Below are 26850 nucleotides of genomic sequence, written 5' to 3'. Positions count from 1 at the left end.
TAAAAATATCGACATCTTATACAGCTTTTTTCTGATAAATAGAATGATAAGTCAAAGGCAATCAACTTATGGCTAGCGGCACGTGGCCGTTGCGCTGTACGCATGCGCTGTCTGTGTTAGCGGGGCATTGTGGGTATTAATTTCCAAGTTTATCTAGCGGTGGTAAAATAACAAAGCTTTCCACTTTAATTGTTTGAGCTCAATCTCTACTATCGCGATTTCTTTTCTTTGAGAAACGGTTGCATATTGATGAATTTAATAGAAAGATCAAGATATTGTAAACAAATAAAATACGTCTTAATTGTTAAGTTCAAACTAAACTGTGGAATTAAATGACAGATGCGAGAGAGGGTGTCGTATGTTCAACGAACAGTAATTTTCGTCTGCTAACAGATGGGTGACTGACGTCAGGGCACGTGCTGAAACGCATGCGCAGTGCCGTTAGTGAAAAACAGCGCGCTTCATTCAATGACGAGTAACAGTCACGTGAGCTTTTATTTGCTGAAATCATTTCAAAATGAATTAATTCTCCCTCATTTAAAGTTCAGAATCGCATTTATGAAGAAGATGATTCCTAATAAAAGATGAAGTCCATTGTCATGATTAATTTTATTATGGCGGATTGTGTTTTGGTTGATAATCTATCATATAATTAGACTGGTTCATTTGTTGGCTTACCACGTGCGAAAGTCGCGATATTCTGTTGCGCACGTGCTTGCAAGCTGGTGCCAGATATTTTATTCCTAGTCTACGTCTTGAAAAGGGAACTAGACAGGGTCAGAGTATGAAGGGATTGCAATAGAGATTTGTCCCAACCATGTGATCAATGTTTAAAGTTTATAATACTTGTATTTTACAAGCAAAGGCAAGGTCCTATGAACTGTATGAAAATAAAAATACGAATTCATAAACCAATAATAGATCTAATTTCATAATAAAAAATTGAGCTTGTAAGCAAACCGTATCAAGAAATTGTATGTATTTAATATTACGACAACAGTATCCAGATAAATAAGTAATGCATAATAATTTCATCAATAAAAATTCATATAAGTAGAAAGATTGCGATTTTTTTCTCGATGTAATCAGGATATCATAACAAAAAAAAATATTCCATGTATATATTTTGAGGCAAAAATCGTCGAAAGATTTACAAATTTCTAACATTATTACAGCCATCTGACATCATATTATTCATAATTAAATTGCAACAAAATACGTTTGTCACTTTTCTTTATGCGAAAGTACAAAACTAAGTGTTGTTCAATTTAAAGTACTTTTAATATAAAATGCCGTTACCTGACCTTTGATTTATTTTGAAAATATCAATGCGTGAATAATTTTCACGTCGCAAATTGTAATTCAAGTTTCTCCGAAGTGGGAGCAGGTCTTGCGAAATAATCACACGATTGTGTATTCTTGGACAGAGAGGCGGACCTATTTGCATCCGTTGAAACACTTTAAAGGATAACATATCTATAGTGTATTTTGATCATATGGTACTTTCAATTATGTCTGGTGCGTTCACTTGCGGCATTTTCCCTTAGACCCATTTTGCATATTTAATTATTTAATAAGTATAAAAAGACAAATGGTGCTGAAATTTATAGAGTAATGAATATGCATCACATATCAAGCTTTTTGATTGAATATCATACAAACGATATAATGTTAATATTTGTCCAACCAAAATATACAGCGAATTGTACATACAGCGTACATTAATCTAAAAGCAACACTAAAGTCTAACGTGTAAAACATGCATGTTTACAAAGTGTTATATGAGTCGCGGCATGTGAAAATGTGTCTTATGCCTTATGCGACAAGCGTAGCTCTATGCCAGCATGCGCAGTCTGGTCAGGAGCTACCATGTTCTATAAAAACATTGCGTTACTTTATAGCAGACAGCGTAGCTCCTTACCATACTTTGTGAATGCGTAGGCTAGTGTGGAGCTACGCTGGCCGTTTATACCATAAGTCGCATTTCGCATAACGTAGCTCATATCTATATTGTTCATGTAAGAATGGTCTGAAGAGAGTCTATCGACATGCTCACGTTAAATAATATTAATCAAAATAAAGTATGACCAAATAAGAGTTCCGATCATATATTTACATCAAAGTATTATCAATTCACACACGAAATAAATGACGATCCGTTGACGTCAAAAGGCTTCGGATATCGTATGCATTAATTATTGACGTATTATGTGACGTTATAAGTCTTTAAAGTTTGAATGATTATCAATAAGCTACGTTACAGAGTTTTGGTGTTTATAAGATAAACTCTGTAACGTAGCTTACTGTTTCACGTGTGTATTAGTAGTAAGGTTAATGTAAATGTACTTTTCAAGATGAACACATAAACTCTACTATTTTAATTCTAGCATATAAGGGCATCAGTTTATTTATAGGCCAGTTAACTCTACGAAACGTGGCGTATGACATATGATATACTTCGTCAATCACCAGTCCACTCGCAGTTTACATCAACACTCCGGAAAGAAGCTTGTGTCTATATGACGTCATCTCTCTATGAGTAGTACGTGAGCACGCTCTCTTGGTTTCCCCGGAGAAGCAGGGTGGGCGGAAGGTCGCTGGTGAGAATCTCGAGCCAGCCGAGGTAAAGACCCGCCGGACACGCCGTCTTGCGGGGAACGGGCAACGTCCTGTATCAGAGGGGACAGAAATGTGAGAATGTGAACATATCTGAATGAGATTTATCAGTTAAAAGGGTATGCTTAAAAATTTTCAGTCGTACATCTATTATTTTTTCAAGGGCATCACAATTAAAATTTATTATAGACATGTATACCAAAATAATACTATAGGAACAGAACAGAACAGAACAGACATTTTATTTAGACTTATACATAAGTACATCGTCTTAATACAAACAGTATAAAATAAATATGTCACGTTTTCATTTCATTTAAGTTGAAAACATATATATATATATAACACACAAAAAAAAAATACAAATGAAGAAAAAGCATATAGTAAATTTTCTAAACATATAATGACAGAAAGATGTGTAGGTGATACCGGTTAGACTCTATATGGTATTATTGATAAATGAATTGCGAATTACAAATGCTTCTTTTATATATTTACACAACTTGACAAGTTCGTTTTTATCGGATGAAGTCAGTAATTGGTGATACTTAAACACAGATGGATTAACATATAAATACCTTTTAAGGTATTTTTGTCGTAAAACACTAAAACATGGACAAATACAAACAAAGTGAAACTCATCTTCAATATCTCTACTATTGCAACAAACACAGCATCTTTCGTTGCGAGGAATATTATTATGCCCATATCTCCCAGTTTGGATTCTCAGTGAGTGAACAGAAATTCTTAACTTAACAAATTGGGTACGCAAACTTCTTGATAACAAATCCAAGTAAGATTCGTATACAATTGTTGGTTTAAAAACTCTGTACATGTCTAATACAGTACTGTTACTTAATGTACCAAACCATTCCTGTTTAAATGTATCTATAAGTCTATTTCTAAACTGACATATAAAAGAATTAACACACACAGAGCTAGGGTTATTAAAAACATATCCATAACCATAATCGTTTAACAACTGTTTAATATGTGAGACCCAATTGATGTTTCCTTTATGACACTCTACAACATTCATATTATACACAGTTTGGAGAATAATATTATCACTCAATCTAATTTTAAACCAATATTTTAACATTCTTATAAAACGATTTATGTAAAGTGGGTATCTACCCAACTCTCCGTAAACACATGCGTTACAACTGTTGAGTCTTACTTGTAGCATTTGTTTACAGAACTTTAAATGGATACGTTCTATTTCTTTAGACTTTGTAAAACCCCATATTTCGAAGGCATAGTTAAGAATAGAACCAACAAATGCATCAAATAACTGGCAAAGTGTTTTAGGTTTGAGTTCATACATTTTACACTTGTATAGCAAAGTATTCATAGCCTTATAGGCATACTTGTTTGCAAAGATACTGCCCTCAGAGGACATAACACGTTAATAGGAAAATAAGAGACAGCACCGATGTAAACGTATTTATAATTAATGAATATACTGATGTGAAAATGATTAGTGCAAAAAGAGAAATATAGTTGTCTCAGAAATAATGGCATTTGACAAAAACGTTCAGTTCAAACAGAAATAAATAAAAAACGTCAGCCGGATGATTTAATGTGGGCCCATATCACTTACAATATGTGATGCTTCATTCGGAAATGGGTCTGAGATTTACGGCCAGTGTAGCTCCAGCCCAGTTTGCGGATCCGCGCAGTGTGGTCAGGAGTTACCCTAGCCGCTAATGAGGCCACGAAACCTTGCGTGACTTTTTAGCGGACAGCGTAGCTTTTTACCAGACTGCGCGCTTGTGCAGCTAGGTCTGCAGCTATGTGTGCTGCATATGGCATAAGACACTTTTTCGCATGACGCAGCTCATTTTCGACCATGTTGACCTTTTTTCGGATATCGAGTTCGCACTATTTCTTGAAAGTTGTTTGATATGGATACACTCAATACTTACATTACAATCAGAGATGCGTCCATGGAGTGTTCCAGAAGCTTCTCTCGGATTCGTAGGTTTTTGTACGTCTGCAGCAGAAGGAAAACAACATTTCAATTATTGTTGTTTATTTTGCGACATCTATTTTTTGTTAAATCACACTATAATAAATTTAAAAAAAAATCAATGATCATAAAAGATACATGGGCATGGTTCTTCCCTCATGGACCAGGGCGAAACCGTGTCGCCTTTTTAATAAACCGTCGTAATTAAGTAACGATTCATAAACTAGTTGCGGTCAGATTTTTAACACAATAAGTTATTATGTAAGGTTGTTTTGTGAGAAAAAAAAATGCTGACGAATCGTAAGTCACTTACGACAGCTTTCTGAAACGGTCACCTAACCAGTTTATCGGAACTTTGTTTATACATGTGTCATATCGAGACTTGTTGGATTCATATAACATTTAAATGCATATATGGCTCCATAATATATATATATATATATATATATATATATATATATATATATATATATATATATATATATATATATATATATATATATATATATATATATATATATATATATATATATATATAATCAGCGTACATGTATAACGATAGCGTCACACAAAGTTTCTGGAAACAGTATAAGATTCGCTCATACGGTAGTCGACACACGCAAACACATTTAATTGAAAACCAATTAGTTACAGAAATTAAACCGAAGCTTTGCAAACAGACCCTCCTAGTTTTTAGAGTTCTTGATGGTAATAGACCCCTGATTAATCGACAAGAACAAATCTAATTAATCTAACGCACGGTTAGTAACATCTATTGGCAAACAGAATTACTGGCAGGGCATAATTATCTTCCATTCAGTAATTATTTTCTCTCCATTTTTATCAGCCATCTCTACGAAAGCTTTCTGATTGTTTACGTGCAAGGTATTGCGATCTTATTTAAAAGCATTTAATTTAAAAACATATTCCCATGTCTCAATAAAAATGGAGAATATCATCAGAATTATATCTTCGTCACGAAGACATCAACCGATTTATTTACATAATAATATTTTAATGTATTACCGTTATTTATTTACATACGAAGAAAATCCACACTGAACGTAATATCACTAATATGATGGCGATGATAACGACAATCGGAATAACTACGACGGTGAAATCTCACACGAACACTCAGGTAAGAATGTCACCAATATAGAAACCGAAAGAAATGAGAGTGAACGTAGTGACGGAGGATGTTTATGAGGGTGAGCATAGTGACGGAGGATTTTGATCAGAGTGAACATAGTGACGGAGGATGTTGATGAGAGTGAACATAATGACGGAGGATTTTGATGAGAGTGAATATGGTGACGGATAATGTTGGTGAGGGTAAACATAGTGACGGAGGATGTTTATGAGGGTGAGCATAGTGACGGAGGATTTTGATCAGAGTGAACGTAGTGACGGAGGATGTTTATGAGGCTGAGCATAGTGACGGAGGATTTTGATCAGAGTGAACATAGTGACGGAGGATGTTGATGAGAGTGAAAATAATGACGGAGGATTTTGATGAGAGTGAATATGGTGACGGAGAATGTTGGTGAGGGTAAACATAGTGACGGAGGATGTTTATGAGGGTGAGCATAGTGACGGAGGATTTTGATGAGAGTGAACATAGAGACGGAGGATTTTTATGAGAGTGAACATAGAAACGGAGGATGTTGATGAGAGTGAACATAGTGACGGAGGATGTTTATGAATATGGTGACGGATGATGTTGATGAGAGTGAATATGGTGACGGAGGATTTTGGTGAGGGTAACTATAGTGACGGAGGATGTTTATGAGGGTGAGCATAGTGACGGAGGATGTTGATGAGAGTGAATATGGCGACGGAGGATGTTGATGAGAGTGAACATAGTGATGGAGGATGTTGATGAGAGTGAACATAGTAACGGAGGATGTTGATGAGAGTGAGCATAGTGACGGAGGATGTTGATGAGAGTGAATATGGTGACAGAGGATGTTGATGAGAGTGAACATAATGACGGAGGATGTTGATGAGAGTGAATATGGTGACGGAGGATATTGATGAGAGTGAGCATAGTGACGGAGGATGTTGATGAGAGTGAATATGGTGACGGAGGATGTTGATGAGAGTGAATATGGTGACAGAGGATGTTGATGAGAGTGAACATAATGACGGAGGATGTTGATGAGAGTGAATATGGTGACGGAGGATGTTGATGAGAGTGAGCATAGTGACGGAGGATGTTGATGAGAGTGAATATGGTGACGGAGGATGTTGATGAGAGTGAATATGGTGACGGAGGATGTTGATGAGAGTGAGCATAGTGACGGAGGATGTTGATGAGAGTGAATATGATGACAGAGGATGTTGATGAGAGTGAACATAATGACGGAGGATGTTGATGAGAGTGACAATAATGATGATCACGACGAAGATTGTGACTATAATGATGGTGATGAATATGATGACAGTGGCGGCGACACGTTTGCTGTTATTGTTGCCACTTATATTAAGGCTGGTACTGAAATGATGTCAAATCTGCTCGTGGTCTTCACCAACATCATCATCACAATCATAATGTGGATGTGATGATAAATCGGACAATCACGATGATCACCATACAGTTTATCATAACAAGCGACATGATTTGGCGTTCTAAAGCAACCACATAACCTCTATAAACTGAGATCATTCATCCATTCAAAAGGACCGTTCATTCGACTTTGATATAATTTATCCCAATGGCAATTAGAAATAATTATTCCTGGAAATTAAGGGTGCGACAAAAGTACGTTGTTTTTGTTTTTGCATTTATTGACACACAACGGACGAATAAGGTCTCATTCGAAATATGCATACCAATGAGAGGGATAGATATTCATTTAAATACACATTTTATGAATACATTATGTACTCCGCCTATTTCTAATTTTCTCTGTAACCTGTTGTTTAACGGAAAACAAAACATAAGTACATGTGCAAATGCTTTCAAACATTTATATGGAGTATTTGGAAATTATGAAATACTCGTATCCGGTTTTATTACTTTCAGGTTACTTTAGGATTTTTCCATAGCTTCATATCATAACATCTTATTGTATCGATATTTAAGTATAGTCCCGTTGCTTATGACAAAATGTGCATTAATTAACGCTGATTGAATGCGTAGTTTTTTTTTATCACCGACAGGATTTCGTAATTCCTCAAATGACGTAGTCCAAATATCGAGTAGAAAATTAATTCGAAGAAATATTTAAGAATAATTATCAATACAGAAAGGTGTTATAGTTGCTTCAAAATTGAAATAAATGACCAAGTGGTACGATCATCGTATTATTCACCGATACTAAGATAATTTGAGTCCCAAAGCTTCACGAGTTGTGTGTTTTATTATAGTTTTTCATCAATTGAAGTTTACCCGGCATGTTCTTTACCTGCTTGGAACCATTTTTAAAGATACACAACAAATACATGAACAAATCGACAAATGGACATATAATTTGAGTCGTTTTATGAGAAAACTTGGCATAATGCATGTGCGTAAAGTGTCGTCCCAGATTAGCCTGTGCAGTCCGCACAGGCTAATCAGGGACGGCACTCTCTGCTTTTATGACATTTTTCGTTTAAATGAAATCTCTTCTTAGCAAAAATCAAGTTTAGGCGGAAAGTGTCGTCCCTGATTAGCCTGTGCTGACTGCACAGACTAATCAGGGACGACACTTTACGCACATGCATTATGCCAAGTTTTCTCAGAACGCGACTCATTTCGTCTTTCTTATCTTCTGCTTTATTTGCTTTTAGTATAATTAAATCATAATGCATAAATTGTATACACTACATTTAAGAAAATAAGAATAAACATAATTCTGTAACAGAAACCAAACAAGAACCTTTCGTTTAAAAATCTAAATTGCTTCCTGTTTACACCGCACGTTAACTGCAACGGACGATTGGTGTCACAGTTGTTTTACATCTCTTAAGAATCCTATCACTGCGTATCCGTCCCCTTGTTATACGAAATACTTTGACGGATGAACCTCTAAAATAACACAATCAAGCAACGTGAACTTGCGCATCTTTTGAAAACATGGAATAAACGTTAACGATTGCAACTGTTTTTAGCGAGGCTGTTTTCGGAGAAAACCCGACCTATTGTCATAGCCATCTCGTCGTCCGCCGTCCGCCGTCCGCCGTCCGACGTCCGTCGTAGGCGTCGTGCTAAGACCTTAACATTGGCCATAACTTTTTAAATATTGAAGATAGCACCTTGATATTTGGTATACATGTGTATCTCATGGAGCTCCACATTTTGAGTGGTAAAATTTCAAGGTGAACATCATCCTTCAAGGTCTAGGGTCGAAAAAACAAAGTCAAGGGAAGTAATAAGCTTAAAATGGACATAGTTATCTGACCTGCCCAGGTATATATGTTTGTTAAATAAATTAAAGCGGCGCAGTAGGCGGCATTGTATTTCTGACAAACACATTGTGGTAAAAGGTAAAGGTCAAGGTCATCCTTTCCGGTCTACGGTAAAAAATTCAAATTTAAGGGAAGTAATAAGCTTTAAAAAGGGAGATAAATATTCAATATTAAACATAGCCACTTTATATTTTTGGCATGCATGTGTATCTCATGGAGCAGCACATTTCGAGTGGTCAATCACAGTCACGGTAGTGGCTTTTAATTATTTGCTACTAAAAATAGAGATTTGTTAGAGACAATTATTTTCAAGGGAAGTAATTTATATAATTATAAATCTCATATTATATATTTCTTTACCAAGAATTGAAGTTCTTTTCACAGTTACTGTACAGATTCATTATTTTGATTATTTATAACTCAAATGATTGATTTGTCAAAGATTTTTTTTAAATGATATAATTATAATTTCTTTGATGTTCATTACATACCTAGTGAACTTATGTCCTTAGATACATGATCAACACTGAAAAAGAAAAAAAAACAACACTGACCTGATTTTTTTATTTATAATTATTATTATTATTTAAAAAAAAATATGGAAAAGACAAAAATAAAACAAAAAAAACCTCTGACCTGATTTATGAAAAAGAAAAAAACTCTGACCGGTGATATCTTTTAAACCACAGGCCTCGGTTGTCAGTGATGTCTGACATGGTCATAATTGACTGTGAGACTACCCCCTCCCCCCGGTTGGAGTGGACACAATTCAAGGGAAGTAATAAGCTTTAACGGGAGATGATTTCTATACCTGCCAAATGATAAATAGAAGTTATATTGCAAAGCGGCGCAATAGGGGCATTGTGTTTCTGACGAACACATCTCTTGATATAATTATCATTTCTAACCTGTTCTAATTTGTGAATGCTAGTTTTCATTAAATACCAGTGGACTTATGTCCATACATACATGATGAACGCTGGCTATGATCTCTTTGATAAACCACAGGCCTTGGTTGTCAGTGATGTCTGACTGTGTCATTTTTAACTGTCTACAGACACCCCCCCCCCCCCGGTTGGATTGGACAAAACCCAAGGGAAGTAATAAAGCTTTGAAGGGAGATGATGTCTATACCTGCCAAATGATAAATATAAATTTTATTTCAAAGTGGCGCAGTAGGGGGCATTGTGTTTCTGGCAAACACATCTCTTGTTGGGTCACTAGGTCAAAGGTCAAGGTCACTGTGACCTCTAAGAAAAAAAATTCTGACAAGCTTTCGCAGCCAAGCGTGGCACCCGTTATGCGGTGCTCTTGTTACACATGGCTTTAGTTGTTTCAGATTGATACGGTTGTTATGCATGCCAAGAGTTCTATGGTCTTCTATGCTTTTCTGCGATTGGTATGATTGTATCTTCAAGTATGGTTACTATGGTTACTTTTTGTTTGTACTCCACGAGGTCCGAGTCGGCGATCTTCCATGGGTAATCCTCCTGGAACTCGCCCGCCTTCAGCCGCCATTCATGGATCAGCGTCTCAAACTGGCGGTAACTGGAAATAACGTAATGTACCGATGAAGTCGAACGGGAGCCTTATTGTTAAGCCATTTGATATCGAGAATACATGGTTGGTGCCGAGATGGAGAACGTTTATCCGACCAGGCTTAGAAAAAAGAAAATAGGGCGAGCTTTAGTAAAGTGAGCCCTATTTTCCTTTTTAGGCCGAACCGGATTTACTCTCGCCATCTCGGCACCAACTATGTATTCGATTTATCCTGCTTCATTAAAAATTATTCCGTTGAAACATTTTATCAAATACAAGTTATTAATAATAAATAAATATATATTCTGGTCGGGCCTCCTTCATGTACACAACATTCCTGACGACCAAATAACAACCAATTATGTCACGTAAACATAGTTCCACATTAAACTGTTCCTTTTTGCTATTCAAAATACGAGGACAAATAAAAAGCGAATCGAGAACGGATAAAAATAAAATTGAGCAACAAGTCAACAAAAGGATCAATTGCAGCTAAAATAGTGCCATAGATCAGATTAATTACACTATTTATGCTTTGACAAAAGTCATACAAAAGTCAATTTAGTATAAACGACACGCTTACCTCAATGACAACCTTAGTCCAACGCTTATACATGTACCCATATAGTTTCAACGATATACACTTCCATTGTCTGTTCTTCCATCCATTTATCGAAATTTATGTTAAACAACAATTTTTTTATTGCTATCGAATCATGCAAGACAAACACACAATCCAAATTTTTTTTTGGATTTGTTTGACGGTTTTAACAAATATTTGACTTTATAAAAAACACGACATCCTAATTGTGTCCCCAAAATGTTTCGTCACAGATATGACGATACACAAGACGCATCATAAATAGCGTAATCAAGCGAATACAAATAAATACAGAAAGCTTGTTCGGTTATATTTAAAAAAAAAGAAACACAATAAAATGTGATGTACACGAAAACACGCGTCAAAGCGTTTTTTGTGACATTCAGAATGCGTCTAAATTAATTTCAAAGGTCAAATACTAGAACATGTTAATCGGCGCGTAGGAATACCGTATGTACTGACGGATATCAGCTAGTTTATTCGGTCACTGCTTTATTAGGTCACTGTTTATACCAGAGGCAACGAAATATTTAAAATAAATTCTCTCTGCATTACAACAATAAGGTTCTTTAAATATATATCTCAAATTTTTGCATGTATGTTCTGTTCATTTGGTTTTCAGGCACGTAACATTGTTCGGTCGATTAATGGTATAGTACATCGTATTGCGGAGCAAGAAAGTCGTGAAAAAAAGTGGATTATAAAAAAAGAGATAAAATTTCATCGATAATCGTCATGAATTCGATGGTCAGTACGTATTTCAACAAAATAAAAATACTTGGAAATAAATCAAGAACGTGCCAACTAATTGAAATAAAAGATCAATATGTCCATTAATGTTACAACATGTTAAATTTTTGTTAAATAACGTATTTGGGGAAATTCAAATGTTTTAAGAGTCGGATGTCAAATTTTCATGGACACTTCTTTTACCGATCATCTCAAAGACAATGACACTTCGATTCCGGATAACTCGACACTTTTTACCAGATATAACACACTCTATATAGTGAATCAGAAATGCAGAATTCGCTGTGGAATACTGCTATAGTAAGCAGGCAATACATAAAAGTGTATGAACTGATGTAAATTAAAAACGAATTACCGAAACATGTACTTATCCCTTTGGAATATGATAATAAAAGGGAAAGGGAAGTGTAAAGGGAAGTGCTTCATATAAGTAGAGCTCAATATAAAGTGAGTTTTCCAATCTCTTTTAAATTTTATGGCTACGCATTAGTATCGTCTTCATGATGCGATTCTAATGAGCACCACTGACAAAGGATTTTATGAGTTGTATTGGCCGCTTTAAGACCCCTTGCTCCCCTTATCTAGAGTCCTGCTATAAGTTCAGTTGAACACAGTCGTGTTGATTCACATGATCCGTTGTATTTTCAATTCTCTTAATCTCAATTTACCACTTAAAAACAAGTTTATTATTTAGACAATTATTTTCGGTCGTCACTTGAAATATATTACTTCAGAAAAGAGCAGTTGAATCTTATTTAAAATTTGCACTTATAATATTAATTATATAAATTAATAGTACTAAGTTTTTTGAAAACGATCAACGCCATTGGTTATATTTTACATGTGTATGTAATTACGTTATGCATCAATTCCCAATGTGTCGGGCTTGACAATGCAAATTGATTCGTACTTCAAAATGTTTGGTAAGAATAGCCATAATATACATAAATGCATTTCAGGTAGAAGATAAAACTCGGTTATCAGAGTGCCCAATTTGTTGAATGTCTCTGTTATCTGAAGTGACTTATATCGGGAATCAAAGTATCCGCAACTTCATGAATACCACCGATTAAAACATGCTCTATCTTCGTTTATATTTCATTGAATACTATCAATTTCAGTATTTGAAGCACAGTGATTACTCTACATGCTGGAATATCAAACAATTTCTTGCAATATTTCTAAGTAGTTTTATTTTGTTAAAATGTTTACTGTTCATCCAGTTTATGCTGTTTTCCGACCGAATTTTCAATTTTTGGGGGAAAAATCTACCATTCTTCCGTGATGGTTTTCTTTGCAATAGAAAATGATACACCATTTATAAACTCGACCATGCGCCTTGTCTAAAAAACTAATCTTTATTATATAACTTTAAAAAAAACCCTGATGAACTTACCTCTCGCGCTTGACTTTTGTTGTTATCTGGTATCGAAGTGCCATCTGTTATCAAAGTATCCGCATACCCAGCGTGTTGAATTATATATTGCAATATACGTACGTTTTTAGCTGAGGTTTCTTGTTCATCTCAGTGAGAATTGTCAGCTCCGAGTAATTGATACGGAACTTTGAAAGCAGCGATGCCATTCTAAAAGATGATTGTGGATTTCATTTTTTATAAAACCATGTTTGTATAATACATGACCATGTATGAACTATATCTTATACATTAAAATGTATTTTTCTAATCAGGTGGATTTTAAAAATTGATATTGTCATGGTTTGCGTTTTTTATAAATAACCTTTCTTTTTTTTCATTTATTGTTTATTTCAATAAAGTTTTAAACATCTTTGTCATGTAATTGTAGAAAAATGCAAAACCTGCCTCAATGATACAGGTTTCCCATAAACGGGAGGTGACTCTAATAACACATACCTCCTCTGGTCCTCAGCTACTTCCCCTTTTTTAGTTCCCATGCAGAACACCCTTAGCTTGGCGTTTTTCCACTGTTTGCGTTGACTTATAATGTAGGGAATCAATAACGTCAGACCTTCAAGGAGATTGCACATTTGTAACGACACTTGTGATCAATTCCTAGACATGAACCTAACATTATTTTGTCTTAATTATCATATCTATTTCAGCCAGATTGTTAACACTTAACTGTGAATGATTTATTGGCATTACGTAAATACAACCAACAGAAAAAGAAATAGCGAACAACATTATGATTTCAAAATTTGGCGTAATGTTCAGACAATTGTTAAGATCTATTAATTAGGTATTATTATTTTCCAGAACTTAATTTACGACACTTTCTGTACGCTAACGTTACCAGAAGTTAGATACAATGCCACCTTCCCCGTTTACGTTACCAGACGTCAAGTAAGGTGCGAACTGCCCCGTCAACGTTACCAAGCGTCAAAAACGATACCATATGCCCCGCTTACGATACCTGATTCCAAATACGAAGCCATATGCCCCGTTTACGTTACAAGACGTAAGTAAAATACGATGTCACCTGTCCAGTTTATGTTCCGCTAAAGTTGAGACGTCAAATACGATGTCATCTGTCCAGTTTATGTTCCGCTAAAGTTGAGACGTCAAATACGATGTCATCTGTCCAGTTTATGTTCCGCTAAAGTTGAGACGTCAAATACGATGTCATCTGTCCAGTTTATGTTCCGCTAAAGTTGAGACGTCAAATACGAGGTCACCTGTCCAGTTTATGTTCCGCTAAAGTTGAGACGTCAAATACGAGGTCACCTGTTCCGTTTATGATACCTTACTTCACATGCGACACCATCGATCTCAAAAACGTAACGATAGGCTTGTGAATACGACGTAGCCTTCTCTACTCACCCCCGTCATCATAGAGCCACCAGACGTCTATTGTGCCAGACTGGCTCTCCCGGAACACAGGAGCCTTCCGCTTAACGCCGTCAGACTTAGGTTCGTCGTCTGTGCGGAAATGTCTATAGCTCAAATATTGTTATGATAATAACCGTGGGATCGCTTTATTTTGATCAAATAGAAATCAGTAAGTATGTAAGTGTACGTCACATTTGTTGTATAGCCATGCGTATCACAAAGAGCGTGACACATTGTATTTAAATGTTTATAATGTTTAAACTGTCTATAGTTTCAGTTTCAGTATCTGTTTATTGGCAAAATCAGCAAATATATAAAACAAAAACCATATTACATTCATAGAAAATGAAAGTGATACATAAATTACTAATAATTAGTTTATATCGTTCGTGTGATCATAATGCAACAAAGTAGCTAACTAGCAGGGCAACCATTTTTTGAACATATCATTGTAAATAACATAATAAATATTTCTTAATTGTCTAGTGATAGTATGGGGCATCATGTTTGTGAACTTGTGGACGGTGTAAAACAATGTATTAATTTCGTACTCAATTCTTAAATCACGATGACGCGTACACATACATGAAACATGATATTCTGATTCAACCATGTTGCTATTGCACAGCTTGCATTTCCTGTTCTCTCTCGCAATGTTATTGTAGCTACCGGTTCCAGGTAGATTATAACTGAGCACAGGTCGGGACTAATTAAAGATAGCTGGCATAAACACTCAATCTGATTTCTCAAAATACTTTGAAAATAAGCATGTTTGATAGGACTAACTTGAGCTCAATTTCTAATTGTTACTATAAAATGTACATAATTTTCATTGTTAAGTATCACAAGTTTTAAATAAATTACATGTGTAATACACAATATAATTAAAATTAATGTTTTATCTAAGACGTTTAAACCATCAACTTCAAAAAAGTTACTAAAATCAATGATAACAGAGACTTAAACAGTGATGTTTTGACCATTTTTGGAATTGGCCAGATCCCTTTGAGTTGGCAACTTTCGAGTAGTTTTGAATTAGATTGGAAATAATAGTGTTCGTGGTTTTTGCTAAAAATACTTTAAAATTGAGAATAAAAGTGATTTCAATCATTTACTGAGTTTCAACTAAGAACTAATTTGGAGATAAACTAAATGTTAAGACTTATTACACAAACATATATTTTTTAATGACACCTTTTATTCGGAATTTTAAGGTCCCACTTGTATAAAAAAACAACATTTTATCCATTGGGAATGGGTCCCCTACCGGTCCCAAATTTGAATAAAAACACGTGAAGAGAAATACATTGTTTCATTTAAACATACCAACTTTCTTCTCAGACGATAAATTTTAAATCCAGCATTTTTTGTGTCAGAAGAGTATGCACTTAACCATCCAAGCAAAAGTTCGTGGTTTAAAACATTTTAGAGTAAAAGAAACACAATCGCCAAGAGACTTCCACACTTCACTAGTTTAAAGAATTTCCTTACTCGTTATTTGGGAATATTTCTTACATGGTCCATGATTGCAAAGTTGAAAATTATGTATGGTACCTTGGAAGGCCGCGTTTTCGATTCCCTCTTTAAGTGTGTTTAGTCGTTGAAGGGCAAAGTGCGGCTGTCCGTTCACAGTGGTGTTCGTCTTAACGTCGACTGGTTTCGCTGTGACGTCGTTCGTTTTGAGCTCGTCATCTGCAGCAGCGGGGACACGAGTGCAATTTTAATTATGACATCAGATTCGCCAACTATGTCGTTTTTATGATCATTTTGTGTGTAAAATCAACGGATTTAAAAAATATTGTTATCAAAGCCCTCGTGAAGTTATGCTAAACGTCATTCAATTTAAATATATATTAATGTATGGAGTTATTAATTTGTATTTGTGTGTTTGAAGTTTTTAAGTTTTTATGTTATTGTGTCTTTTTTCTGTAATTCTATTCTTCACTCTCTTTTATTGGAGGGGGGGGGGGCAGGGCGGGGGAGGGGCGAGATTGAATCAGTCTTCATATGTTTGTTGAGCTCACCGATAAATTCTCAATTAAAGATTTAATCCTATATAATGCATCCGTTCATTTGACATGAGATACCAAACTAAAACGTTTCGAGTATGTATAATAAATACAAAACGCATCCGTACATCGATATGAAGTGGGAAACGTTCGGAGTAATTATAATGACATGCAAAACGCATCATATATTAGAAGTGAAACACAAAACTAAAATGTTTGGAGTAAATAAAATAAAATATGGTGTATACCGTCCTCTTCCTCCACATTCTCGTCCGATTCGTACACTGCCGGGTTATCGAGATTGATGACGTCATCGGGCACCTTGTTCCGGTCGAAGCCGCCCACCACGCGCAGGATTCCAACACTATATCGGAGGTCAAACGCGTCCCTGGAAACAAAACATTTTATCAACACACACTGATTTCTTTAGCAGAGAAAACAGATTACTTCCAAAAACTCGACTGACAACGATTATTTTCGCCGAATTAAATATGTATTTTGGTATTCCATGTTTTGATCATTTTTACTAAATCCACTAAAATAACTATTAAGTCTGCGATCATTAATGCTACATTCGAGTTATGTTTTTTAATTATGTCAGATTAATAAAACAACATTGAATGTCATAGTTAATTGTACTTAAATTGTGAATCGTAACAAATGGCCAAAAACCGACTTACCTGACCTTTTTTTTGGCGATGCTGGTAGAAGTACTGATTATTATGGCCTTATCCAATTTGATTTATCGAAAAAAAACACTTCAAATAAAAAATCAGTCATCGGCTTATTTTATTATTACAAAATGTCATTTTCAAAACAACAATATGTAATACAGGCAAATACAATCAGCTGAACTATATAAAACAACCTTTGATTCCATGTTGTATCAAGAAATGAATCAATACTCCGTGAGTTACAAAGCGTCTGCCGCTTACGATATGACGTTGAAGTAGTCGAGGACCTCGACTGGATCCGCCCTCTGCCAATCGTTCTTGTATCCTAGCAACAGCGTGTTCGGGCGGAGCTTTCCTACTCCAAGCGCCTGTCGATGGAAACATGCATCAATACATAGATCCTTTGCGAGGCAAAACTGTGACTGTGAAAGTTGTTAATTTTAAGCGATCGTCCCAATTAAAAAGTCATTACCAAGCAATATTATTTTATTAAAATAAAATAAAAATTCGTGTGTACAGTTGTTCCATGAAAACCGTACTGTCATACCTCACTTGACGAATCATCCGCACTATTTTTTAATCGTGTAAAAAGTTTAAAGAAGCATTTTAATCTTTAGTGCTCTGCTAAATAACCGGATTTTAGTACAATGTCCATTATAAGCAGAAAAAAGATCGTATTTCGCTCCAAAATTAGTTTAACATTACACGTTATCAAACCCATGTTTTTTGTATGAGTCGCGCTCTGGAATAAACGGGCTAAATGCATGAGCGCAAAGCGTAGTCCCAGATAAGCCTGTGCAGTCCGCAGTCTTATATGAGGCGGCACTTTCCGGTTAGCCTGGCTTTTCGTACAGGAGAAACTTCTTTGAATCGAAGAACTATATACAAGCGGAATGTTCTTCTACGATAAGCCTGTGCGGCCTGCTCAGGCTTATAAGGGAAAATACTTTACGGACATGTCTGACGCATGTTTTTTTCCAAAGCGCGGTTCATATGTTTTCGCCAAACGTTCGTGCCAGTAGGTCTTATGAACGCTCACCTGCAGTAAAACCTGAACCCCTGTCCGGAAGGTTGGTGCGCAGACACTATTATAGAATGCCTTGACCTTGCGATCTGCGAACCATCGATACGGGGACAACGACCTCGTTCTGGCAAGATGCTCTTCAAGGGAACCCTAGGGGTCAATTATTAACGCAATAAACAGGTCTATAAGCATGTATTAATATAATATTTGTATGTTAATATTTCAGGATTGTTACATATTGCTATAACAACCATATATTAAGGATTTTGTATTGGGAACTATTTTTTCTGAAAAGTTAAACAAGTGTCTACTATTATTGTTAATTCTGAATTAAAATTAAAAATGCGCTTAAACCGAAATTTTAGTGCTTACGGTTTAGTCGTAAATATAACAATATTCAACCTGGAAAACATGGCCAGAAATCAGCAGAGACTGCTTCTTAGTGATGGTCGCTGCGAAGTCGAGCAGGTTGGGTCTATTGCGCGGATATCCAGTGAGCACGAGGATCTGAGGCCGGAAGTTCTTGACGTGGTCATCGACGTTGATTAGCTTTAACGTCGTCTTCAAGGCGTCGCGGTAAACGTTGGCCTGCGTGGAGGAGCCCCAGTTCACATCTACAAGAATGTGGAAACATTGTTTAAATTTCATGAAAAAAGTGAGATGAAAAAAAACAACACAAAACGGAAAAAAAAACTTGAAAAACGCCGAACAGAAAAAGAACAACGTGAACATAGAACGGAAAATAACAACGCAATACATGAAATAGACCAAGATAAACAACACAGAATATCAAAAAAAGAAAGAGGAGACGAAAAAAACAGGATACATTAATGGAAAGGCGTTTAAAAAGCATTCCAATGAAAAATAACTGCGTAGAAAAAGACCACAGAGTAGGAAAATGAAAATGAATAACACAAAACTAGAATTTCAAAGAACGAACAATCAGGGAGAAACAGAACTTCTGACCAGAATGATTACTAATAAACAAATACGCTGGTATAAATAATATCATGCTACTAGGCGGCATAAATATAGTCGTGCATGAAGCTACTTTCCAACATAATGGTTTTATATAAACATTCTTACATGAAATACATTAAATTGAGGCGCACGTGATTATGGCGCGTCTCGTACCTGGTTTGGACTTGTGTACGTATAAGTAGAGGCCGGCTACGATGACGTATGTGACGAGCGCCGCCCACCAGTTGATGAGGAACATGGCAGCCACGCAAAGCAACGACCCCAGCAGGCTCAGCCACTTGCTGTTTAGACAGGCAATGGTCACGTGACTATGACAGATTGTATATACAAGTACATAGTGGATAATGATTATCAGTAATAAAGGACGTTTCAATCAGCCCTGAAATCAGTTTCATATCGTGTACTACTAAGAATTTACTGGCTAATTTATGTGTAGATAATTTCACTCATTACGAAGACAAACATGTATTGATGACTTAATAATGTTACTGTTCCCAAACATTGGTCAATAAAATCAGCTATGGTTTCCTTGGTTAACGTTTAAACCGTTTGAGATCAACGTTTGATTGTGTTTGCAAGTGTGTAATTGTTCAACACAAACAATCAATTGAGTCAGAAACGACGGCACAACGTGACGGCGACTTACTTGTAGTACTTGAAGCCAGGCCGGAAGCCAGGAGTGTTAACCACTGATGCGCTGAAGCAGGAAAAGTTAACCATGGCGTAGACCATCAGGAAGAAATTGGAGATGATGGGAGCGATTATGTCCAGGGAGCCTGCGGAATAAACGAGAAAGTGTGCTCATTAGTTTAGTTCATTATATTTGGTTCGTGCATATTTTGAACATGTTCTCCCAATGATGATGTCACTAACTGCCCCTCACCATTACGCCAATTACTAACCAAGAAGTTGACGACACTTTCTGCAGCAGACCATAATGACACAAACTGACAAAATATCATGACTATTCTACCGTCAAAGACAATTGCGCCTCTAACGATCGTAATGTAAATTTCTTTGGTGCAGACCATGTCGTCACTTTCTGATGAAGACCAAATTCTACACCAACTTGCATAACCAATGACGCCAACAAACTGGCATAAACAATGACGTCAAAATCAAACACAGCCAATGACGCGACGTTCTACGCTTCTCCCCTCCATTCCGTCACATATTGACAAGGACTATGACGGCAATGACGTTTGCAAGCCATGAACTCGCTGGCTGACAGAAAGAACTACGTCACTTACTGACACATACCGTTGCGTCACTGACAGAAGCAAGGCATGAAGTAACATTTTATTCACTTACATTGAACTGACTTTCGGACACAATTCATAACATAATTTACAGACGGAGACTATGATGTTACATACCAATGCAGATCATGGTGAGGGCAATAAAGAAGCAGAGGAAATAGGCGCGCCTTGGATCCCCGTTCGCTCCATAGCCCTTGGCAAACACGTGGATAAAAGGAAACAGTCGGTCCATGCACAGAGCCTGAAACATGTGAATCGATTGTATTTGTGTTGGTTATGGTAATGATTATGATGATGTTGATGACGCGGGTGATGTTGTTGTGGTTGACGCTGGTGGTGTTGACGATCTTGTTATCGGCATTGTTGTTGTTACGATGTCGTGTTATGTTGATGAAGTAATTTGTTGTTGATACGATGTCGTGTTATGTTGATGAAGTAATTTGTTGTTGATTACATTATGATTAATATATATATTCTGACAAATAAATAATATACATAAATAAACAATATGATTCACATTTTGTATCGTTTAAATGCTCTTTTTTAGTTACATGATAAATGTTTTTATATTGTTGTTGTTGTTTCACGCGAAAAATCTCGTCACTCAAAGTTTTCTTAAGATGTTTAATTAAAGTTGACCAACAAACATGCCTACCTGGAAAATCTTCGGAGCGCTGACCAAGCTAGCCAAAGCAGACGACAGAGTGGCGGAAAATACTCCCGCAAAAATCAAAGGTCGCCATGCGCTTCCAAGAGAAGTAATCTACAACATAATAGGAACAATGGAATTCCAAAAGGAGTGCACATATTGTCACCAAAAATATAGTGTTTTCTGTCAACATTATAAAACAATTATGCCACATAAACTTGATTTATGATTTTAAAAATGGTTTTCGATCAGTTGTGAATTTTACCCCAAAATCATGCAGTAGGCCAAATTTACACGCAGATTCCCCACACTGTTGGATGGCCTCGAGGGTTGGAACTGGAAGTGATGTTATGTTCATTGTTGTATTTCCGGCCACGATTATACCGGCGGCCCCTACCGCCTCGAGCGCCATACTTCCTCCCATGGCCCAGGCCATGGCGATGTATGTTGATGACGTCAGCAAGATTGCACAGAACGTACCCTTGGGGATGGCCGTTTGGGGATCCTGCAACATGCATAAAACTTACTTGATCTATCAGACTCATCAACCTTGATGTAATTTTCACATTAAGTATCAGTATAGCAAATCATTACTAGACTATACAACGCAACATAACACTGCTTTTTGTACCAAAATGACAATCATGTATCGTTTATGAATTTATGTCAACATAATGAGAGGGAAAGGTTTTCATCGATCTATTACCTGCGCCGGTGTAAATTGCAAATTACGTTATTAGCAACATCAAAACGCCTGCCGCACATCTACGCAGAGCTTTCAAAAATTTTATTATTTATATATTGACTTACTTTATGAAAATTATAATTCAATAGATATGCATGCTATGATGGTATGTTACATACACGACTTTTAATTTATGCACATAGGACGTTACATTACATAAATAATACAAACATTCAATGCCAAAACTAAAATAAAAAGCGCTAAAATATGCAGTGGTATTGCGTTTAGGTATGTAATAAATAGCTTACAACACGGCTATGATTTGGTTTTCCATATGTCCACATTGCTAAAGCCCTACGGCAAAAACAGCCGATGGCGTGTCAATAAGGACACATGGCACACCATAGCCGTTTAAAACCTATATGCATATCTGCCGTGTTTGATTTAGTGACAAAATGTGATCATCTTGTCCAAATTGTAACATTCGGCTGGTAAGTTCGACCCGGCCAAAATAATGCTTGAACAGCTAACATATAAGGTTTGCATGACAATTTAAATACGTCTTCGAATAAAAACATTGTACTTACGTAGAATATTTAGTATATTTGATCAGTAATGTAATCTAAATGCAACTAAATGTAACCGGAAGTGTGTACCTTAAGATCACCGGAAATGTTGGCTCCTGCCAGAATTCCGGTGGCTGATGGGAAAAATATGGCGAATACCGAGAAGAAGCTGTGTTCCTTCGAGAAGTGAGGCATGAAGTTGGTCTTGAATGTTTCCCCTTAACACGAAATGTAGTAGATCTAATTACGTTAAAATAATGTTGACATCAACGAAAGTTTGGCCTGAAACCTAAAAGTCTCTGTGTTTTGGGCAGTAAGAACTAACGGAAAAATATCTGTTGGATCAACATTTAAAATCATATTTGAGCATATTCTGAAGGAGTTCATCTTAAAACCAGTCATTAATGAGTTCACATAACAAGTAATTCTTTTAAAACATTATTACTTTACTTGGACCATTCACACTGAACTAATTTTACGCTTAAGTATACTTTTATAACATGTAAAACGTCCTGTGTCAGAATGTGTTATACTTTTTGTCTTTAAAAAATTAATCATACATAAAAATAAACTTTAAAGTTAATTCCGTAATTTTATACTAAGGTAACAGCTCGAGAACAAAAACGTTGTCAAAAAACAATGTCGGGCGTTCGTACCGCTGTATCCGACGACGCCTTTCCATCGCAGCTCGTCACTCGGGGGCAGGAATGTGCCGACGAAAAAGTTGACAAGAGCAGCGATCAGGATCACCAACAACACCCACTGGGCCTGTAGCAGATGACAATCATGTACCCATGACCTTACAACACGAGTGTAGCCTAATGCAGACGATAAAAATTCACACATGAACGGGAGAGATTTGAAAGGAACATACTGTTGCAAGTACTGAATCATGCCGTGGATTAAATCTGAAACCCAAAAATATTGTGATCGTATCTTTAACATATTTTGTTTATAAAATTATGATTTAAAAAAATATATATACAAAGATCTAATACTTGTACGACTAGGTATAAAAAAAATTATTTACCAGTACAGGCAGATACAAAATAGGCAACCATAAAACGCGTAGTTATGTCAACCTCCATCTCCTCATTATATTGACTCCACGCCCCAACTGCCACAAGGCATTTCAATACCGAGATGCAAAGGCACTGTGGAGTCGGGAGCTAACGTCATTGGGGGCGGAATGCTCATCAAATGTCGGTTTAGGGGGGAGGTTAAAATAACATGTGAGGTGTGAGGGATGTTGGAGGGATGCGGAGAGAGGGGAACTTATGTGTTGGTATTAGTTTGCCTTGTGGGAGTTAGGGCATGGAGTCAAGATGGCCCTCCCATTATATTTAACACCATTATTTTTTAAGCTGTTAAGGATTATATGATGGTAAGGTATCTCTAGGAGAGTCACAACTAGGCCCCCAACTCCCCGCTTCCAATTCCATATAATTTATCATTATCCACCCCATACACACGATGACTTCTCTCGATAGTACATAACCATTCCCTTATGAGCTTGGACATATCATTCCAACAGCAGCAAAATTGCTTCATCTACTGACCAGGACAATGGTAATCGGTGTTCACAATCGCAGTAATTTGACCCACCGCTATTCAAGCCCTAGGTACAGTTACTAACCCATAGACCCTTACGCCAAAATAAAAACCTAGACCACCTACTGTATTACCCTAAGGTACCTTAGCCCCTAACTCTATCACTCTATAAAACCATGGACTCATACAATGTCAACCATTTGAACCATGGCTTCCCAATCAACAAACATATTGTGCCTGTGCTCTCACTATATCAACCTTTGGAACAACGGCCTCCAATTCTAACAACATATAGAACCTTGGCATCACACCTTATAGTACTTTGGCCTCTAACCACATCATCATCATAGGGAAATTTGGCCTTACCATTATCTCCTTATAGTACATTGGTCTACAACTCTTTCTCCCTAAGGATCCATGGCCGTCCTCTCTGTCAACAAAAAAACTCCTTTCACACTCCATCACCCCAAATATCTTTGCCTCCCATTCTATCACCCTGTGGTACCTCGGCCTCCCATTCTATCAAGCTATAGTAAATTGATTTCCCACTTTATCACCATTTAGTAACTTGGCCTCACACTTCATCTCCAAATAGTAATTTGGCCTCACACTTTAACTCAATGTAATAAATTTGCCTCACTTTTTATCTCCATGTAATTACTTAACTTCAAACTTTTGCTCTCTTAAGTAACTTGGTCTTACACTGTATCGCCCTATGGTACCTTGCCCCCCCCCCCACCCCCCCCCCCAAGCTCGCACTCAGTCCCCTGTCCTTCCAATCCCTCATGGTAAATTGGCTTCCCACTACCACACAGTACATTTGCCTTTCTTTACCACATTATAATTTTCTATCACTGCCACACAGTACCTTTGACTCACAATCCCACACACTACCTTGGCCTCTCACTCACACACAGTACCTTTGACTCCCACTCCATGCCGATTAGAATAACTGCAAGGCACACGAAGCACGTGGCCAGTCCGATGATGCGCACCTCGTGTAGGCTGTCCCCGGTGATGTACGCGCCATGCTCCTAATGAAAAGAACGATATTAAAGTGTCTGGCAACGAGATCTTAATTTCTACAAAGAAATGCATGTTACATGCGACGAGATTACATTTGCAAGATACTACAATATGTTGTTTGTTGTTTACCGATCCTTTATTTTTATCAAATCATTGTTCCCTTGACCGGTTTGAACGTTTGGAAGAAATAAGAGATGACGACACAGAGATCATCCGCCATGAGAATTGATTTTCACTTTTTCACATTGTACATTAATGCTGCGTCCAGTGTCCGCGTTAAGAATCCAGTTCTCGCAGATGTACAGTAGTAACGAAGAACTTGTAGAGCCTGTGCTAGATTGGGAAGCTGATGGAGCTTCTGGCCATCGCTGCTGTTGCCATGACAAATTGTTTAGGACCTCAGCGGTACTGGTACTATCACCGGTACTGGTACAATCCGTGGACAGTGATTCTCCAAAGAGCTTGGCAGGTCAAAGCATATCACTTCTTCCAGCTTTTTTCTGTCATCGCAAATGCTGTTCGTGCTGTTCACCATGATCTTTGATTTCTATATATCTTGACTTCTATCTCATATGCTCCTGCTCTTTCATAGAGTCTGTTGGTGAGGTCTTAGAGTTCAATATTAGCGCCAACCATGAGTCAAATGTCATCAGCGAATCTCAAAATCGAGATCGGTTTTACACCGATGGAGATTGAGTTGTGGTGGTCTTGGACGGTCTCTTGTATTATCGTTTGATTAAAAATGTTAAACAGAACAGAGGAGAGCAGACATCCCTGATATCCCATAGAGTGCACCAATCTGCCCATCGGGAAGTAATGTGCTGCTGGCGTTTCCGTTGAGTTCTTGGATGACTTACACAAGCCCGTCGTCAATTGCGATTCCTCTCAGAACCTGCATTATCAGTCGTGCATCACGCATTCTAAATTCGACAAAGTTCTGGAGAGTTCACGTTTACGTTGCAGGTGTTTCTCAATAATGACTCTGCAGTTGAATGTTTGTTTCCATGTGCTCCGTCTAGCTCTGAATACAGCCAGCCTTTCCGTCAGCAGTTCCTCGGCCTTACTTTTCAGTCGGTTGAAGATGATCTGTATCACGACTTATTTGGTTGGCTGCTGAGGCCGATGATGTAGTAATTCTCCTACATCTTCAGGTTGCTCTTTTTCAGTATGGGGATGACCAGAGACTGGGTCAACACCTTTGGCCACTTCATCTCATCCAAGATCTTCTGGCACAGTGCCGACATTGTTGCCGTCATTGCTTCTCCTCCGTGCGTAATCAGTTCCAAAAGGTGGTTGTCCATTACTCTGCCTTCAGACTGTGCACTGCCTCCCCCACCTCTGCCTTATGTATCGAAGGATGCCCGTCGTCGTCTTCTGATCTGGGATCATTCTGAAGGAGACCGGCGTATGGTATTAAGCGGATAGTTGTAAAGGTCGCTGCAGTTGTAGAGTCCACCTGTTAAGAATTACGGCACTCTTGGTCAAGCTCGTTTGTTATGACAATGACCTTTGCCTGACCATCTCTTTTAAATTGTTTTACATGCTCCTCAATTCACTTCTCCTTTTGGATATTTCATCTTCTTCGTCACTTCCCTGTTCGCTTTCTGGTATTCTGTCTTATAGTACTGACTGCTATACTTCTCTTGCCTCCTCTATCTCTATTCCTTTGTCGCAGAGGTCCATGATCTCGGTCGTGACCCAAGGCTTGTTATTCCGTCTCTCTCTCCCAAGAACTTCTTCGGCA

The 26850-nt window shown here is 37.1% G+C and overlaps 1 protein-coding gene across 1 annotated transcript in view; it reads right to left on the bottom strand.

Moving 5' to 3' along the window:
• Positions 1 to 1590: 1590 nt before the first annotated feature.
• The window catches only part of LOC127878556 (solute carrier family 12 member 3-like), a 39528-nt gene continuing 14268 nt past the window's right edge, over positions 1591 to 26850 (bottom strand). Inside the window, exons 7-25 of the mRNA XM_052425087.1 lie at positions 25001 to 25114; positions 23186 to 23297; positions 22620 to 22747; positions 21544 to 21783; positions 21285 to 21392; positions 20747 to 20870; positions 20017 to 20146; positions 19524 to 19651; positions 18792 to 19003; positions 18405 to 18539; positions 17627 to 17733; positions 16940 to 17079; positions 16237 to 16374; positions 14674 to 14772; positions 13747 to 13861; positions 13372 to 13458; positions 10420 to 10531; positions 4545 to 4612; positions 1591 to 2669 (exon numbers count right to left, since the gene is read on the bottom strand). Of these exons, the coding sequence (XP_052281047.1) occupies positions 2534 to 2669; positions 4545 to 4612; positions 10420 to 10531; positions 13372 to 13458; positions 13747 to 13861; positions 14674 to 14772; positions 16237 to 16374; positions 16940 to 17079; positions 17627 to 17733; positions 18405 to 18539; positions 18792 to 19003; positions 19524 to 19651; positions 20017 to 20146; positions 20747 to 20870; positions 21285 to 21392; positions 21544 to 21783; positions 22620 to 22747; positions 23186 to 23297; positions 25001 to 25114 (2433 nt within the window). The 3' untranslated portion in view covers positions 1591 to 2533. The remainder of the gene's footprint in view (positions 2670 to 4544; positions 4613 to 10419; positions 10532 to 13371; positions 13459 to 13746; positions 13862 to 14673; positions 14773 to 16236; positions 16375 to 16939; positions 17080 to 17626; positions 17734 to 18404; positions 18540 to 18791; positions 19004 to 19523; positions 19652 to 20016; positions 20147 to 20746; positions 20871 to 21284; positions 21393 to 21543; positions 21784 to 22619; positions 22748 to 23185; positions 23298 to 25000; positions 25115 to 26850) is intronic.

Source organism: Dreissena polymorpha, chromosome 4, assembly GCF_020536995.1.
Source record: "Dreissena polymorpha isolate Duluth1 chromosome 4, UMN_Dpol_1.0, whole genome shotgun sequence".
NCBI classification, from domain to species: domain Eukaryota; kingdom Metazoa; phylum Mollusca; class Bivalvia; order Myida; family Dreissenidae; genus Dreissena; species Dreissena polymorpha.
Note: the sequence above shows the minus strand (reverse complement) of the source record. Positions and strands in the feature narration are given on the sequence as shown.